The sequence below is a fragment of the Tetrao urogallus genome (assembly GCF_951394365.1).
Source record: "Tetrao urogallus genome assembly, chromosome: 6".
NCBI classification, from domain to species: domain Eukaryota; kingdom Metazoa; phylum Chordata; class Aves; order Galliformes; family Phasianidae; genus Tetrao; species Tetrao urogallus.
This window is the reverse complement of record NC_136819.1, coordinates 50,997,934-51,014,533: the sequence shown is the minus strand read 5'-3', so window position 1 is coordinate 51,014,533 and position 16,600 is coordinate 50,997,934. Positions and strand designations below refer to the sequence as shown.

Genomic DNA, 16,600 nt, shown 5'->3' with positions numbered 1-16,600 from the left:
CTAAAAGAAACGAGTGCTTTGTAAAAAATAATAAATTTTTTAAAAATTTTAAAAAATCAACCAGCCCTATTATTTGGTTAAAATAATGATGAGAACTTTGGACAGAGAAAATGCATAGGGAATAAGCAAGGAACTAATGGATTATGAAACATTTTAGCTAGCACATGGCTGCTAAAGCTATAAAACTGATTCAGTCAGGGCAAAAGACAGACTCATGTGAAGCAATTAGGGCCTGATCCAAACACAGTGATGTCATTTTCAGTCTTGTTTCAAGACTGAGGACTTCAAGAATCTTTCAATTAAGCCAGTGACAATCATTAGCAAGGACCTGTCTCTACAATAAAATCAGAACTGTGTTTTGCTGATCAGTGACAGAAGCATCACTGGGAGGAAAAGATTTGGGATCTTTTTTTCAGATTATTAGGCACTGATTTCTTTCTCTCAGTTTTAAATGTGTTATTTTCTGGATTCTCCAGTGAAATCATAGAGCTTAATCTACTCCAGTAGGTTAAATCAGGTTGTTCATACCCCCAGTATTACAATAAAAGTTGTTCAACTGGCCACTGTAGTTATTATGGAAAGGATTCACCTGTCTTTAGTTAACTAAAAGAAAAAAGTTTGAGCTTTTCCACTCACTTTCCTCTCCACTCACACCAACTTCAAATAACTATCTTAAAACAAAACACGTTATCCTCTGTCAGCAACATTTCTCTATGTCAACTTTAAACCTGCAGCACAGACCCACAACATGAGCTTCCTCACACGACACTTGGCACAGACCTTTCCCTACCTCTTGCATACAGAAGCACAGTGGTACACAGATACCTAATGCTTCAGATTCATCATACCACATTCATCTGCCCAAGTGCTATTTTCTGAAGAGTTCTCGTTGACTGCAGATTACAATTTAAAATTCGTTTTTTCAAATGTTGCAAAAAAAAAAAAAATAAGGAGAAAGAAACAATACAATTTTTACAAGAATAAAAAGGATCCTCAGTGCATAAATTTTACTTTAATGTCACTCACAGACATATGTTTTTTTCAACATTGTCTCAAAACATGTTCAGTTTTGAATTTAAAAAGGAGTTTGGAATGCAAGTACAAAGCCCTGAATTTTGTTGCTTGAAATACCATCTGCTTGACAGCGTATTGCATTTAGACAACAGTGCTAATTACAACAAAAGTTTCACAAACAAAACTAACAGTTTATTTTCATTATAAGACCCAAGAACAGGGAAAAAAGAAGATTGCTCTAGCACTATCCTAGTGCTATAAAAGTCTTAAACCGTTTTAACTGTTGCTACCAACAAGGGGAAAAAAACGAAAAGAAAAAAAAACAACTTATATATGCACACATGGCCATGCTGCTGAAAAAAAAAAATCTAAATAAAAGCCTCTTTTAGTTTTGATCCAAGTGTAAAAACTTTGTTATTTTAGCTTTTGCTCCAAGGAAAAACTATTGAAAACCAGATTTGCTACAGGTAGAAATGTCCATTAAGGACTAGATAAAGACTAACAGGCATGTGATTGGGTTTTGGTCAACTAAGGTTCCTGTTCAAGTCTGCCGAGAGAAAAATGGGATGTCAGTGTCACATCCCTGCTCCCCACTGGCAGTTTAAAGCCACAGATGACCATCTCTACCTCTCAGCAACCAGCACCAAACACTTCACCTTCTACCCATCAAAAAAGTCTCAAGAACATTTCACAACCATTTGGAAATCCACAAGCAGTTACAAAAAAAAGAAAGGTGACAAACCTGATGAAGAACGAAGCTGCAGCCGAGGCACCTGCCGAGACCCCAGCCGGAGCCACCAAGCTCTGGGAAGCTGCTGAGCCACTGGATCCTGTGGGGTCGGAATTGTTCTGTCCTGAGGTAACCTGAACACTGGGACCATCCCAGACACTTTCTGGTGCTGTTTCTGCCTGAAAAAGAAATAAAAGGAAATATAAGTTAATACTCCTGCTGAATTTCAGGCCATGACAGGGAACAGTTACATGCAGTATCTCCAAAGAGTGTGAGCATGAACACGAAGATGAGCTGAGGAGCAATACAGCTGGACAAGCGTACTACAGAAGGTCCTCCAGAGAAGGTAAAAGCCATGTCTGCAGCAGACAAGCAGAAAAACACAGAGACCTTTTGTGATGGGTAATGCACAGTTAAATAGTTTGACAGGCATGAAGAAATGGGAAACGATAAGCAGAACCCTTTTGTTTTAAAGTGTTATTTGGGAGCTGGCAGAGCTGTTTATCTGGTTCAGTTATAACTGTCAGAAATTATTTCTCAGTGGCACATCATCTACAAGACCTATCTGTATAAGAGGAAAAAACCAAAGAGTCACATTTGTAAAAAATTTCCAGAAGAATAACTCCAGGTACTAAACAAAACAAACAAAAAGCTTGATTTTTTTTTAAATGTTTATACAGGCCTGCAATTCTGCATTATGCAGCTAAGATGGATAAGCACGTGGCATTTTTGTCTCCTATAAGCAGTTCCAGTGGAAGAAGAAAACAAAAGGAGCTGCATCTTCCTCAGCATAACAGATCTGCGACATCTGAGACTGAGTTTGGAGGGAGGTGGTTGTTTTACAGTTTTGCCAAAATGACAGACACTAGTATTGTGAAACTGTGCCATGTTGATATATCCTCTCTAGCAACTAACTCTTTCAGAACCAAGTTCAATTAAGTCCCACAGTCAAACACCCATTGTCAGTGCTGGAAGGACTCCTTTTAGGAAGAACCTGCTCTCTCTGTCTAGGAGTCTAGGAGTACTGAAGATTTAATTAAAGACGACACCACAATAAATATTTGTCAAAAGAGGTAATTGCTTCACATATGATAATATATGACATTTCTGACATCTGAAATGCTACTTTGACATTTCCAACTAATTAGCTAAAATAAATTCCAGAAAAGGAGACAGTCTTGTAATGAAGCACAAATGCAATTAAGTATTTCCTGGGATGCCACCAAATTTTAAATTTTGTGTTGCTGTAGATCATGTTTTACATCTACAGATATATAAACATGGTAATAGAGCTCTCCCAGCTACATGCAGACAGTAAACTTTCCCAGACACTGAAAAAAGAGTTGCCCTCATAAGAACTGAAGCAACCCTGCTATTAGGTATCAAACACAGGAAAACTCTGCCAACCACGCAGTGCTTGGCTGAGTGTCTGGAGGTTCATTTGGACTCATTCCCATAGGTTCTGACTGCTGAATTCCTAGTTCCCAGAGAAGTCAACAAGGAGGAAGTGCATTCAGCTCTTCAGAATGTCTGCACTTCAAAGGCTGACGCTGTTATCGTAACAGGAGAGGTGACGAATGCTTCATCATACAATGCTGCAACAAAAAATGCTTTTGTAGACCACACTTCAGAGATCTGATGCTGAGACAGATGAATATACGAACAAATTAACTTAATCCTAGTTACTTGTGCTGAAAGCCTAACTTGAAGATTTAAATAACCTTTTACAAAAATCCTTCACTTCGTAATACACATGTCCCAGAAGATTACATTTCTTAGCAGTGCTATAGATCAAGAATGACAAAAAAAAATGGTACACCAGTAACACACACACACAGAAAATGAAGTCTGTCTACACCAGCCATGAGCTACTGACATTGAACCATCACACATGGACAGCTAAGAAATGAGAACTGGAGAAGGATGAAATCTGCTCACATGGTTAGCTGCTTGAAACTAAATGATGAAGTAAAGAGGACTATGAAGCAGTGGATAAAGCAGGTACCTGAGTATGAACAAATTCATAGGGAAAGCATATGGTCTTGACCTATGCCAACCATGGAAAGTATGTGGCACCCAGGGAAAAATATGCAGACTGGGAAAGATCCAAATGTGCTATCTTCTGAGTTACCTGAACTGATGTAAAATGCTACTAATGAGAAGAGCTTACTGAGTGCTCAGAAGTGTATGGATTAGGAAATATACACCAGATGCATAAGAGAATAACCAAAAGAAGAATGCATGACACATCACAGAAACAATCAAATGCCAATGTGGAAAAGGTGGACTTCAGATCTTTGACCTAAGCTGCTGCATCAGCTGTAACACCAAGCTGCCCTGAGTGATTACTTGCACACAGCACCACACTTCACCCTAGGCTTCACCTAATTAAGCAATTTGAGTGATGAAAGTAGAGTAACACAGCAAAGTGATGAAGCGAGGTGGAGCAAGACTAGTTCCTGGAGAGAAGGGATGAGAAACTCCAGAGCTGGTATACTGAGGGACTGGCATGCTCAGAGGCCGGCACAAGAGGGAAGGAAACCCCACCAGCAGCCACTCCTAGCATTAGTTTTTGAATATTCCCTTATGTTCTGCCAGGAAGACAACCACAACACGCCTTATCACGTGCACTGTCTCAGATTAAAAATTGCAGGGTAAAGCCGAATTCCCAAAATGTATGCATATTTTTTCATTCGCTTCTAACAGGACAACATTAGATAGCAGGATTTTGAAAGAAAGAAGTCACATTTAAGCAAAATATTGAAAAAAGAATACTGAAGAAGCAGCATGTTTCTAACCTGTAATACTTCAACATATGCATACGTTGAAGATAAAAAACTGTTTTTATCAGAAAACTTTGGAGAATTTTACAAGACAGTATGCCAGATTTACAAGAACTGACCGGAATCTGTTAACCAGATCAGGTTTTGCTTTTTTGTAAGCATTCATCTTCTGACAGGTCAATTCCCATAAAAGCAATTCACGTTTAACAAAAACATGAGCAACAGATAACACACATGCTTCCTTCACCACTTTTTCATTTATATGAGAACTTAAAAGCCTACATTTCTAAAAGAGACCAATGACTGTGGACATATCAGGCACCTAACTCAAAACATCCAAATCTAAACTCATTTTTCAGATAGCAGATGGTTTATACTTTTCAAACAACCGTTTCCTAGCCAACATATTTAAGTTGGATCATAGAATCATAGAACAGCCCAGGACACCGATAAATTGCCATTCCCACACTCTTAAAAACTCAAACTACAATTTCTGGGTAAATTTGACAGTATTTTTTCTCAGCTCTTTGCATGAAATTTACACTGAATGAGGACAATGGGAAACCATTAACTCTTGTAGAGGGGGAAAAAGTGAAATAAGACAAACAAGATAAATTCATCAGAAGCCTAGCGCTGAGGACAATCCATACCTTTTTCATGAAGTCTTCAATTACTCAATTAGCATTCTTAAACGCTGCAGGAAGACTGATGTTAATTCTTACCAAGAAGCTGTGAAAAAAGCCATACAAGCTCTTCCAAGTTTAGGATTAATTTCAAGGATTGTTTGCACTATGTAATGTGAAAGCATTTTCCAGCACAATCATTTTCAGCTCTCCAGGATACAGCTACATCTCCGCTGTTGAGGAGAACAAGGTCAACCTTCCTACAGGCACATCCAGTATCCCTAGCTAAAGCAACATTTCAGCACAGATAAATAAATCAGGAAAACAAATTAGCTTTCCAAAAGGAAGATGGCTACACAGTCAAACATTGATGGCCATGTTCTCATTTTGCCCCCCCCTACCCCCCCTCCCTTTTTTTTTTAAAAACCTCTGTACACCACATGCGCACTGTCTGCATGTTTGGTGGAAATCAGGTAAGGAGCCCATTTGGACCAAACAGGCACACACCTGCCCAAGGGGACATGCCCTGAGGCATTTCCAGGCTGCAATCCCACAAATGTCCTCTTTGATTTAGGTTCCTGAATCGTGCCAGTACTTCTGCAAAATGGAATATTCGAGGCTGGCCCGCTTCAGCACAGGGAGACCAGCCAAGAAAAGAGAAGATGGATCATGAGAAAGAAATGAAAACAGAATACCTGAGGACAACAGCTAACCAAGGATGACTTCAAAGTTTTAGGAGAAACAGCTCCATGGGTACATCCCTCCTTACAGTCACACACTAAGACTGTTACCGGTTCAAGAAAATCCAGTTCAGGTATGAGGAAATTTTTCAGTCATTTGCCCTGAGGCAGGAAAACTAAACAGAGATTATGGGACTCTTTTGCGCACTCCTGCTTCAGATTGTGTCTCCTATGGATGCTGAATGGTACAACTAAGTGGGCTTTGTTTTTAACTTAAGCATGACAATTATCTCATGCCTCATCCTCACCTCAGACCCTTCTCTTCTGGGGACTACAAATGGAAAATATTTCTCTAAAACAACAGGAGTAACTCTACAAAGTTCTTTTTTTAAGCACAGAATTCTGCACAGGGAAAAGACTCCAGCATGTGGCTGAAAGGGAACTGTGCTTCTGTTTACTACATTCTCATAAATCACTCAAATCCAAGCGCAGAAATCACAAACTTGTCACTATAAAGAGTTGCTGAATATTTTAGATATCATAGGCCTCCATCCAGAAATTAATGTGTTGAGTTGTTTTTGGTTTTCTTTTCTCTCTCTCTCTTTTTTTTTTTTTTTTTTTTTTTTTTTAATTTTCTAAGAAAAACGTGGAGGTGATAAAAACCATTAACTCTCTGGAAAACAGCCAATCCTCAAAGGAAGGATTTCCAAAAATGCTCTATAGTGCTGCCTCCCTTTACTTTCTCTCTGAACTCATACAGGGACTGGTGCCAATAAGAGCATAGCAAAGGCAAGAGCTGAGAATGTCACACCAGGTGTTTTGCAGGTCTGAGTGCATCCGTGATGAAAGGGTTTTGGTTTGGGGTCCCAGTGCCCATCCTGAGGATGTGGGAGCAGTGCTGGATGTGCTGCATTTTGGCTGGCAGCATCTACACGTATAACCAAGGTTGACAGGGCCACAGCAAACAACTGCGGCACAGGTTGCTCCCAGTCCAAGTTCCTGAAAGCTCAGGGCGAGGACAGAGAGACACAGAGGTGACCTGACATCCTCAGGCTGCAGAGATGTGCTGGGTATGGCAAGGGCATCCCCTGTCCCATCCCCGGTTCCCAGCACACAGGTTCCCTGCTGTGACCAGATGGCAGGAAACATCTGTCCATGTTTAAACAAGTCAGACTTGTCTAAAATCACACTATAGAGAAGCTGGACATAGATTAAATTTCCAGGTACATAGTATGCTGTCAAGTCATTACCATCTAAAGGGCAATTACAATCCTAGCAAGCTCTTAACAAGTTTGAGGTACATAGCCAAAAGTTAAGCTGAAATGTTTTCAATTTTCTGAGCATTTCCATTCTCTGGACATTGACCTTTATCCACAGATCCAAAAAAGCCAAGCTAGGTGCTGCCACTTCACCTCTGCAACTTGTGCAAAACATAAGCCTGTTGACAGGCAAGAAGCAAACAAGGGAATATAAAAATCTACATAGAGAAAAATAGATCAATCCTTGGACAGCACTATGATGGTAAAAGAAAACCAGAAGGCTAAAGAGAACTGCAGAAGAAAGTAATCAGATTCAACATCTAAATGTGAGTATTAAGGACAAACTCACAGAAGTGGGAAGGAAGAAAAATTACAGAAACATCACACCATATCTGGTAAACACCTGTACAATCAAAACTCAATAGTATTATCTTTCCAAAAACTAGTCCCATAGCGAATGCATTCAGCAGGACTTCACTAATAAACTGCAGTTGAAGCTCTAGCAACATCAATCCTGATACTCTACCAGGACCGTTCTTTTTTCCAAGCTGTTTTTACCCCTTTCTGACTTGCAGGCCAAAAGGCAGAATTTAAGTAGTTGCTTTAACTTGCTATTTTCCACTTCTGACTTACAACATCACAGCAAACTGAACTGTAAGAACTGTCTGATCTAATGATTTTGCAGTCTATTAAGGCTCTTGCTCGTATATGACAAAACAGTATTTCCCCCCTAAATGTTTTATACCAAAGTTCTATGACCTACTAACTAGAGGAAACATGGCATAAATCTCCACCTGGGTAACATTTACACTATATGTAATGCCTCCTACCCCCCAAGCATATGCCTCCTATGTGAAATGTCTCCCTCTCAGGTTGACTAGCATGACGTAAAGTTAACCATGCAGTATACATCAGTTGAAATGAAACATGTTCTGGACAAACTTTATACTACCTTTCGATAATGTTTCTGTTGGGGCTCATCATAAAATAACTAAGGTAGTTTTACAACCACAGTACACTACTGTAGTTGTTTCATAACCCACAGTTACAAAGTGGTAACAAGAATGCCTAAACCTGTACATTCAGACTTTTATGAGCATTGTGTGTTCAATGTGAATCAAACACAGAGCATAATGTCCCTTCTCTGAAATAGGTTTACAGCTACAAGAGTTGCTAATGCCTGGCTTATTGTTTTATCTTTAAAGATGAGACAGAAGGGGAAAAAAAAAAAATAAATAAAAATAAAAATAAAAATCACAGAAAAGTAGAATTAAATAGAAATAGGAAGGCCTGTCAGACAGGAAAACATTGTAGGAGATCCGAAAGCAGAGAGAGGAGAGCCCAATGGAGCTCTTACTTTTTGGTCTACTATCTGAATTACTATCACACACTGAGGATTTGTATCTTCACCACCAAAAATCACGCAGAGTATGTTTCATGGACTGTCCTCACTCTAGAAATGAATGGACAGGGATACCCAACATGCTTCCAGTGCTGATGTCTTGTGCGGTACAAGGATGGAGAAGAAAGTTCCTCTATGGTCAGGGGCTCCTGATCTCACCCTGGCCCATATCTCACATAAACCATGCTCCTCAGTCCCAGAGATTTATTAAACTTGTGGGCAGATCTTGGGCTGTCCTCCTTAGTCTCTGAAGCGTCCATTCTTTCCTTCAGTTTGCCTGTGTTCCCAGGCTAGAAAGAGTGCAGCCCAAGGATCTGAAAGCACAAAGGTGCTAGGGGGCACCGATGAACCTGCTGCTCCCCTGCTCCCCTTCACACCTTTGCAATGATAGCATTCTCTCATTCTGACTCAGCCTTCCACAGCCAAAGCTTCAGTACCCACACAGGTGACCTCACACCTCAGCCATGTGGAACAGCAGTGCAGAAAGAAGCAGCAAGCAATACTTTTTTTTTTTTTTTTTCCTCCTTCACAGCTCTCTGACCAAACACACAAACGTTACTCTCCTGTTTGTACACATAAAGCCACCACTTGGAAAGCTGGGGGGACATGAAAGGATCAGCAAGGGCACAGACTCTGCTACACATACACACTCTCAAAGTCAGGACCTTCCATGTACAATCAATTTAAAACAGCCAGACTAGAGGAACGGTTTCTTCTAATGCCTCCAGGCAAGCATCAGAAAATGTTGCTTGGAACCATCCCTGCTGACACTGCAATAGTTACAGCTTCCAAAGCCAAAAAAAATATTGCTGTTTACTGCTCGGGGTGTTTTAATTTACCATTGTGGTCAAAATTAAAAATGAACTGTTTGTTCGAATGGACAAATATATAGTTGAATCCCTGCTTTTTGTCAGAGGCTGATATGAGCAAGCAAAGGAATTCATTAACAAGCTCATAATAATGCAAATTTCCGTTAGCTTAGGATTTGTTTTCCTACCAGAAGACAAATGCTTTTCCATTAGGACTGAGTTCCACAGGCCAGATGAGTCTCTAGCAACAAAACACAGGACACACACAAATCTCTGAAGCAGAACTTGCAGTGCCTTCCTAAGGCCGCAACAAAATCTCTCAGTGACCTCAGGCAACTCAATCCAAGTTTCACTGCATCTTGCTTTCTCTATTTTGTAAAACAGAATCATCGTGCTTCCAAGAATTGTATCTCCTTTTTATTACATTATTTTGCAATTATGTTGTGACACTAATTGACATTCAATGTCAGCAAATAAAAGACAAAAGTGGCCAGAGAATGTCATACCTAATTTCTTTTTCAATCATGCTTGAACTGCTTATATATTACACATAACTACTTTAAAGAGAACATCTCTCAGGACTAATTTGCCTGACAGCTACCAAGCACAAGGCACCTATTGACTAGTGCGTCTCACTTGAAGAGATACAAGCCCTAGTTACATGAAGTGAAAGCTGGTTCTTCAGTACAACAAAATCTAAAGCATATGGCCTCATCGTCAGCAAGCTTATTAAGCAGCATTAAGTTTCCAAGGGACAGTTCAGACTATGTGATAATTGGTGAAGGACGCCAACCTTTCAAATCAGGGAAGGAGATGTGCAGGTGCTGCTGGTTCTTCCTCATGATTGTTCACTGCTTACTCTCCAATGCTGAAACTCTGCAACTCAGATGCAGAAACAGCCATGATTCCCTGTAGATGTCCCAAAGGTCTTTCAGGTAGCTAAGTTAAATGCTGTGCTAATGATGAGGAACTCCAGATCGTCCCAAACATGAGTGGGCAAAGAAGAGCAAAGTGAGGTTTGACACACATAATAGTAACCTAAGACACACCTAAACAACGCATACTAAGTAAATTTGCAGATGATACTAAATTAGGAGGAACTGCTGACTCCCTCAAGGGTGGAGGGGCCTTGCAAAGAGATCTTGACAAATTAGAGGGTTAGGCAGTTAGCAATTACAGAAAAACAAAAGTAAATGCTGGATTCTGCACCTGGGCAAGGGTAATCCTGGTTATATTTACAGATTGGAGAACAAGAGCCTATAGGCAACACTGCAGAAAGGGATCTAGGGGTTCTGGCTGATAGAAGTTCAGTGGGAGTCAACAGTGTATCCTGGCACCCAAAAGGGTCAGTGATACCTTGGGGTACATCAGACCCAGCACTGCCACTGGATAAGGGGAGAGATTGCCCTACTCTGCCCTGTGCTGTATGGCTTCACCACGAGCACTGAGTGCATTGTGGCTGCCACAAGATTACAAGGATGTAAAGCTGTTAGAGAGCGTCCAAAGGAGGGCTACATAGAAGGGGGTCAGGTGGGGGTTAGGGAAAGGCCCAGAGGACTGTGGACATGGAACAGGTTGCCCAGGACAGTGGTCCTGAGCTGCTGGGAGCTCAGGGAGCATTGAGACACTGCTCTCAGACAGATATGGTTTAGATTTGGGGTGGTCCTATGCGGAGCCTGGGGTTGGACTTGATTACCCTTGTGGATCCTTTCCAACTCTGGATATTCTATGCACACTGAACTCAGAACTGCCAGTTACAACTCCGGGAATGACGAAATCACCAAGGTTAGAAAAGACCTAAAAGATCATCCAGTCCAACCATCCAGTGTTTCAAGATGCAATAGCAGCCAAAACCACCAGATTTTCAGCATCACAAAACAGGGTACTGAGAATAAGAAGGAGTCTGTCCACACACTGAGTGAAGTTCCTAGTCCTGCATCTGAAGACAGAGGTAGCAGAGTTAGGGAAATAACAGAGATGAGCAAGCCTTTGTCAGATGGTCAAAAGACAAAGCAGCAGTCTTAGGAGGAGAGATGACATAGGCTGGGACTACTGTTTAGTGAGATGAAGGCTGAAAGACGTCTGATTGAGAGCTACAAAGTCAAAGAGGTAGTGAATATACTGAATGAAGAATCACAGTTTGCCCATCCCTGTAATATGAGATACAAGAGATGGTCAATGAAACTGATGGGGTATAAGTTTGTAAGTGATGACACAGAGTACTTCTTTGCACAGGAGTAATGAACTCTTGCAACCTGCTGGCATTGGAGATTGTGGAGGCAGGGATTGTTAGCAGGGCCAGAGAGGCATTAGATAAATTCTGAGGTGTCTGGTATATAGACAGATACTAAAGGAAACAGAGAGAGATGTGCCCCTGAGACCTCCTCAGCTGTGCATGCTGAGGACTAAGAGTAGACTGCACAAAGAAGCCAGGCTCCACAGCTCTCCCTAAACACCATTAATAACACCACCACTGGAGACAACCCTTAGCATGATGTGCTTCAGCTCAGACCCGGAAGGGTATTTCTAACATTCTTACAACTTACATCTACCTTTTCACTGGTCTTTCTTATCTTAACTAGTCACTAACTCCCATAGGTCACTAACTCCCCATAAGAATTTCAGAGTCATCCGAAGAGGCTGCTGAGAACAGAAGCAATATCTGCACAGCTATTCTGCAGAGACCAACTAAACTCAGACCATGCTCAAAGCCAGTCATCCTAAGGGGACCCTCTCCCCTTCATTTTCCACTAGCTTCCTACAACAGCTGTAACCACCTTGACCAACATTACCACCCTTTTGAGGAGTGTGAGGTTCTGAATAGCAGATCCATTATCTTTGCCCAACAGTATCAAAAATACAGCAGCAGGCTCCTTTCAGATGCTTCCTCCAAATTAGATACCAGTAAAGAACAAACTTGCCCAATTTTGAGAGATTGCCAGCTGTGCAAACCCAGAGGAATTAACTCATAAGCACTTGAGCACCAAACTAAAATAATAACAGGCCAACTTTGCACAGTGTCAAACCACAACATCAATTTGTATAATGATTTATATGGACTCACTTCCCTAAAAGTGGTTCATGCCAGACTCTCACAAGTACTGCTTTAAGATTCAAAGCAAACCTCTAATTATTGATCCTTCGTTACACTGGGAAATTACCTCATAGCAGTTTTAAAGTTCTATTTATAAGACTAATAATCTCATCATTGATTATGGTGACTGTATTCTAATTATAAATCCATTATCTCCCCAGCAATGAAATAAAATCAATAATGCACATAAATGGAAAAGAAGGAATTTAAATGCATACGTTAATGTCATTCCAAGTAGCACTATTTTATGCACCATCTCTAACAAAACTGTGTCACATCATTAGCAATAATGTGAAAAATCTTTTTCAATTAACAAAGCCGATTTGATACTATGTTCAGCAAAGTGGCAATCCATTCCATTAAACACACACATATGAAACGCTTGAAACATCTACAAACTCTATCACAAATTTTTTCCCAAATGCTCAAACAGAAACGTAGATGTATTTTATACAGGTGCTTTTTAAAACTCCTTTCAGAAGTGCCTCTTAGGGTCTTTCAGTGATTCCAGTTGCAAGTAACAATGAACGTCAATATCTGCCACATGCTCAGCTCTTCATATCACACAACAGGAGATGCTCTCACTGTGCAGTGTGATATGGAATCCCACAACCTTGACATGTCATCATTGCAGTATTCAGCCTATAGAGCAAATGTTAAAGTGCGTTCCAAAACATTGTACTGTATTCAGTCTTATCTTATGCAAGTAGGGAGACTGGGTAATTCACACTGGTATCCAGCCATGTAGCCCAGTTCCTTTGTTCCTTTCATGGGTATAGAGACCTCTATAAAATATTTTTCCTCCACCTGTCTTCAGCCGACTAAGGTCTGAGCTTATCTGGAATTTATCTGGTTCCTCAGCTTTTCACCTCTGAAACCGAGAGGCATCATTCAGTAGGAGCCCACCCTTAACCAACATAATGCAGAACAATGTCAGCTTCATTAAAGCCCTTCTAGATTAGATATATAGTCTTACTCTACTGGATGACATTTCTGAGCTCCAGCCAAAACCTAAGAGCCCTTCTTGTAAGGTGACTTCTAATGTTGGGAGGAGTGGTATAAATGAATCAGATAAAATCAGATAATACACATGGCTTAAATGTACTATGCAAAAGACACTGAAGTGAAATGGACAAACAGGAAAGTCCAAATCAAAGAAACTAATTCAGAGGGGGAAATAGAAAATTTAAACACCTGGGGTAAAAAAGAGACATTTTTCACTTAAAGTGTAGTTTATGATACATTTTCCAGATCAGAGTCCTATGAACCCCTATTACTTTGAAAAAGACATTGCATAAACTCAAGATGTTTTCAGAGAGTTACTCAGAAGTTACAAAGAATTTCTGGGAGTTTGAAGGCAATTAACCTCAGCAACAGGCCTTGAGATAACCTGAAACCCAACAAAGGTAAAATCTGTAGATTATCAACTGCAAATAATCTCTGAAGTCTGCTTGTTTTAAATCTACCTCTGATTAGTATAGGTGAAGTCTGGGCCAACATTTTTTATTATTGCTTGTTGACTGCAATTGTCAACAAAGGCCAGTATGGATTTGTTTCCCTCTGAGAGCTGTAATAATAACTGCTTAGCCTGGAGGGGTGAAGGATCAAAAGAACTGTGCTTTCAGGTGGTAATCTGAGCACCAAGAGAGTCTGAGTCCTGAGGATAGTTGCCCTGTCCCACAACTGTAAAACCAACACCATGGCAGAAGTTTCAAATACACAGTATAAAGGGATACAAACCACACCTTCACCTATAAAAATGCTTATTTTCACCTTGGAGCCAATATCCCTTCCACCAACTCTGCCTGTTTTTCATGTATCACTCTGATACCTGGAGCTATACTTTAAAATGTCAGCTTATTTTCACCTTCAGCATCCCATACTGGGAACAATCTAAAAAAAAATAAAAAAAATTAAAATGACCACAGAGTCCTTAGCAATCACAGAGTGTTAATTAACACATTTCCGTGTGTTTTGTGTGTGTATAACGCTAAATTTCTAACTTGCAGTTTCTTGGCTGCTGAGATAAGATCAACCTTGCAACTCTAAATGTAAGTGAATGCAAGATATTGCTGATGGTGTTGTCCTCTCACATCTCCCTCCACACAGGAACTGTAAATTTAGGTCAATATGAGAGAGCTTTTAGTAACTTGGATCAAAAGGTTTCCTTTTATTGTTTGGACTTGGTAAAAAAAGTGACCAACTCTAGCTTTCTTTGCTCGTCTGGTTCCTTGACATACCTCCTCTGAAGAACCTCTTTAGCACCTCTAAAGTTAAAGAGAATACATTAAAGTCTCTATGCAGTCTCAGCCCCACTACTAGTCTGAGGTTTGCTGTTGCTTTCTGCAGATTCAAGTTGTTATCCATCTTGTCTGAGAAACATCCCAAAGCTCAAAGTCATCCAAATGTCTTATAGACAAGATTTATGGTCAAAGCACTGTATTTTAATTGTTTCGTTACAAAATATATTTCACACGCAGTATTAATAAAAGGTCACCAAGAAAGCTATCAAGAAAGATTTTAAAAATCCATTTGGTATGGCATTTATCAATGTAAAAAAGTAACTGCTGAAAAGTAAATCTTCTCATCGTACTGTTTTCCTTAGTCAGTTTCTATTACATCTTCTAAGCAAAATGTAAGTCATCTTTGCTTTAAACAAAGGAAAAGGATTTCAGAAAAGTCAAGGGCTGAGCAACACTCAAATGAATCCATCTGGTTCACATTAGAAATATGTCGTCTTCTTACCCGAAGGACTCCAGGAAAGTTTAAAGTCTGACTAAAATAGCTTTCAGAATCTTTTCAAATAATAAAAATTGACAGAACTCTTGAACTTATGAAAACATGCACCCATTCACACCCATGCCCACTTTTTAACCCCACAGTTAAAGAACCTCACTCTATCTAGACATAAATATAGCTTTGAACTTGTGAATACTTTCAAGGACACACACTGGACTACTGATAAATTCACAATTTTATACACCTATGCCTTAAAGTCTTTTTAAATCATTCACTTCTCCAGATTTCCTAGCTTCCTAATGGAGTAGGTTTCTTCTTAAACACATTTCTAAAGCAAGTTGGATACAAGTAAACATGCAGTGAAGTCGCAGTACTTTGCCTTATAACCAGCTTGATTCATGAATATTCAAATTGGAAATGAAGTGTGGCAAAGATTTCATTTTGCATAAGATGAAAGAAAAAGCAATTTGCAAAACAAGCTCTATTTCACCGTGATGTTTCTACACTGCATGGCTAACATTACCACTTTTATTCAGCACATAATGCTGCATACTAATAACAGTCAATTCAAAGCATGCAGTTGAACCTCTTTTTCCCATAGCAAGTAATATATGCAGGCATTTCTAATAGGGATACAATGTATTTTTAGTAGTTATCATTTTCTCCATCTCAGGCAGGATCTCAGTTCTAGGAAGACTAAATCCCCCCTTCCTTCTCTATGTTAAGCAGTGTGGTACCAATGCTAAGCACTGCTTACATGCTTTTTCATTTGAGTAGTAACCTTGCATTCATTTGTCATGTGTAGAATTAAAAACATCAATATAAAACTATGTACTAATTACAATTGTCAGTCGTCCACTGCAAATCAGCTGTCTTACATGGAGTTATGTCAGCTCCCTCCCCTCCACAGTGTTCACTGCCTGGTCAAACTACTTATCACTGCTACTGGTGATTATTTTGTGTAATTTTTCACAACAGGCCACTTGGGTAAAGCCACTGATTACATCTTCACCTCTTGCACTCTTATTGCAATCCTCACCCTCCCCTCCCTGGACCCTCCTCCAGATCCTTAATTACTGTTCCTTTTCACAGCTCCTGAAGACCACTGTTATTATTTCAGTTTGAGCAGCACTTGCACTATGCTTTGAAGATACATTCATGTTCAAAAAAATTTATAATCTATATAATGGATTTTCACACTTGAACTCCAAACATTTATTAAAAATTTACGATGTACTGCACTTCTGACCCCAAACATTCAGCTCAGAAGTGTTTTCATAAATGTAAGTGACATTACAAGGTAATACATGCAAGTTTGGGGAAGGAGATGAGAAGAGCAGAAATCAAATAATCTTTTTATCTCTGCAGACAATTGCAGTACTACCACTGTTAAAACTAACAATAATAAAAGAATATATATGTATGGAACCTGGAGAACAGTTTGTAGATACAAGGTCTCCTAAAGTT

The 16,600-nt window shown here is 39.8% G+C and overlaps 1 protein-coding gene across 1 annotated transcript in view; it reads right to left on the bottom strand.

Annotated features, from left to right (window-relative positions):
• Window positions 1-16,600, bottom strand: part of KIF26A (kinesin family member 26A) — a gene marked incomplete at both ends in the record, with an annotated part of 99,493 nt that overhangs the window by 47,009 nt on the left and 35,884 nt on the right. Inside the window, one exon of the mRNA XM_079537655.1 lies at window positions 1,757-1,923. Coding sequence (XP_079393781.1) covers window positions 1,757-1,923 — 167 coding nt within the window. The remainder of the gene's footprint in view (window positions 1-1,756; window positions 1,924-16,600) is intronic.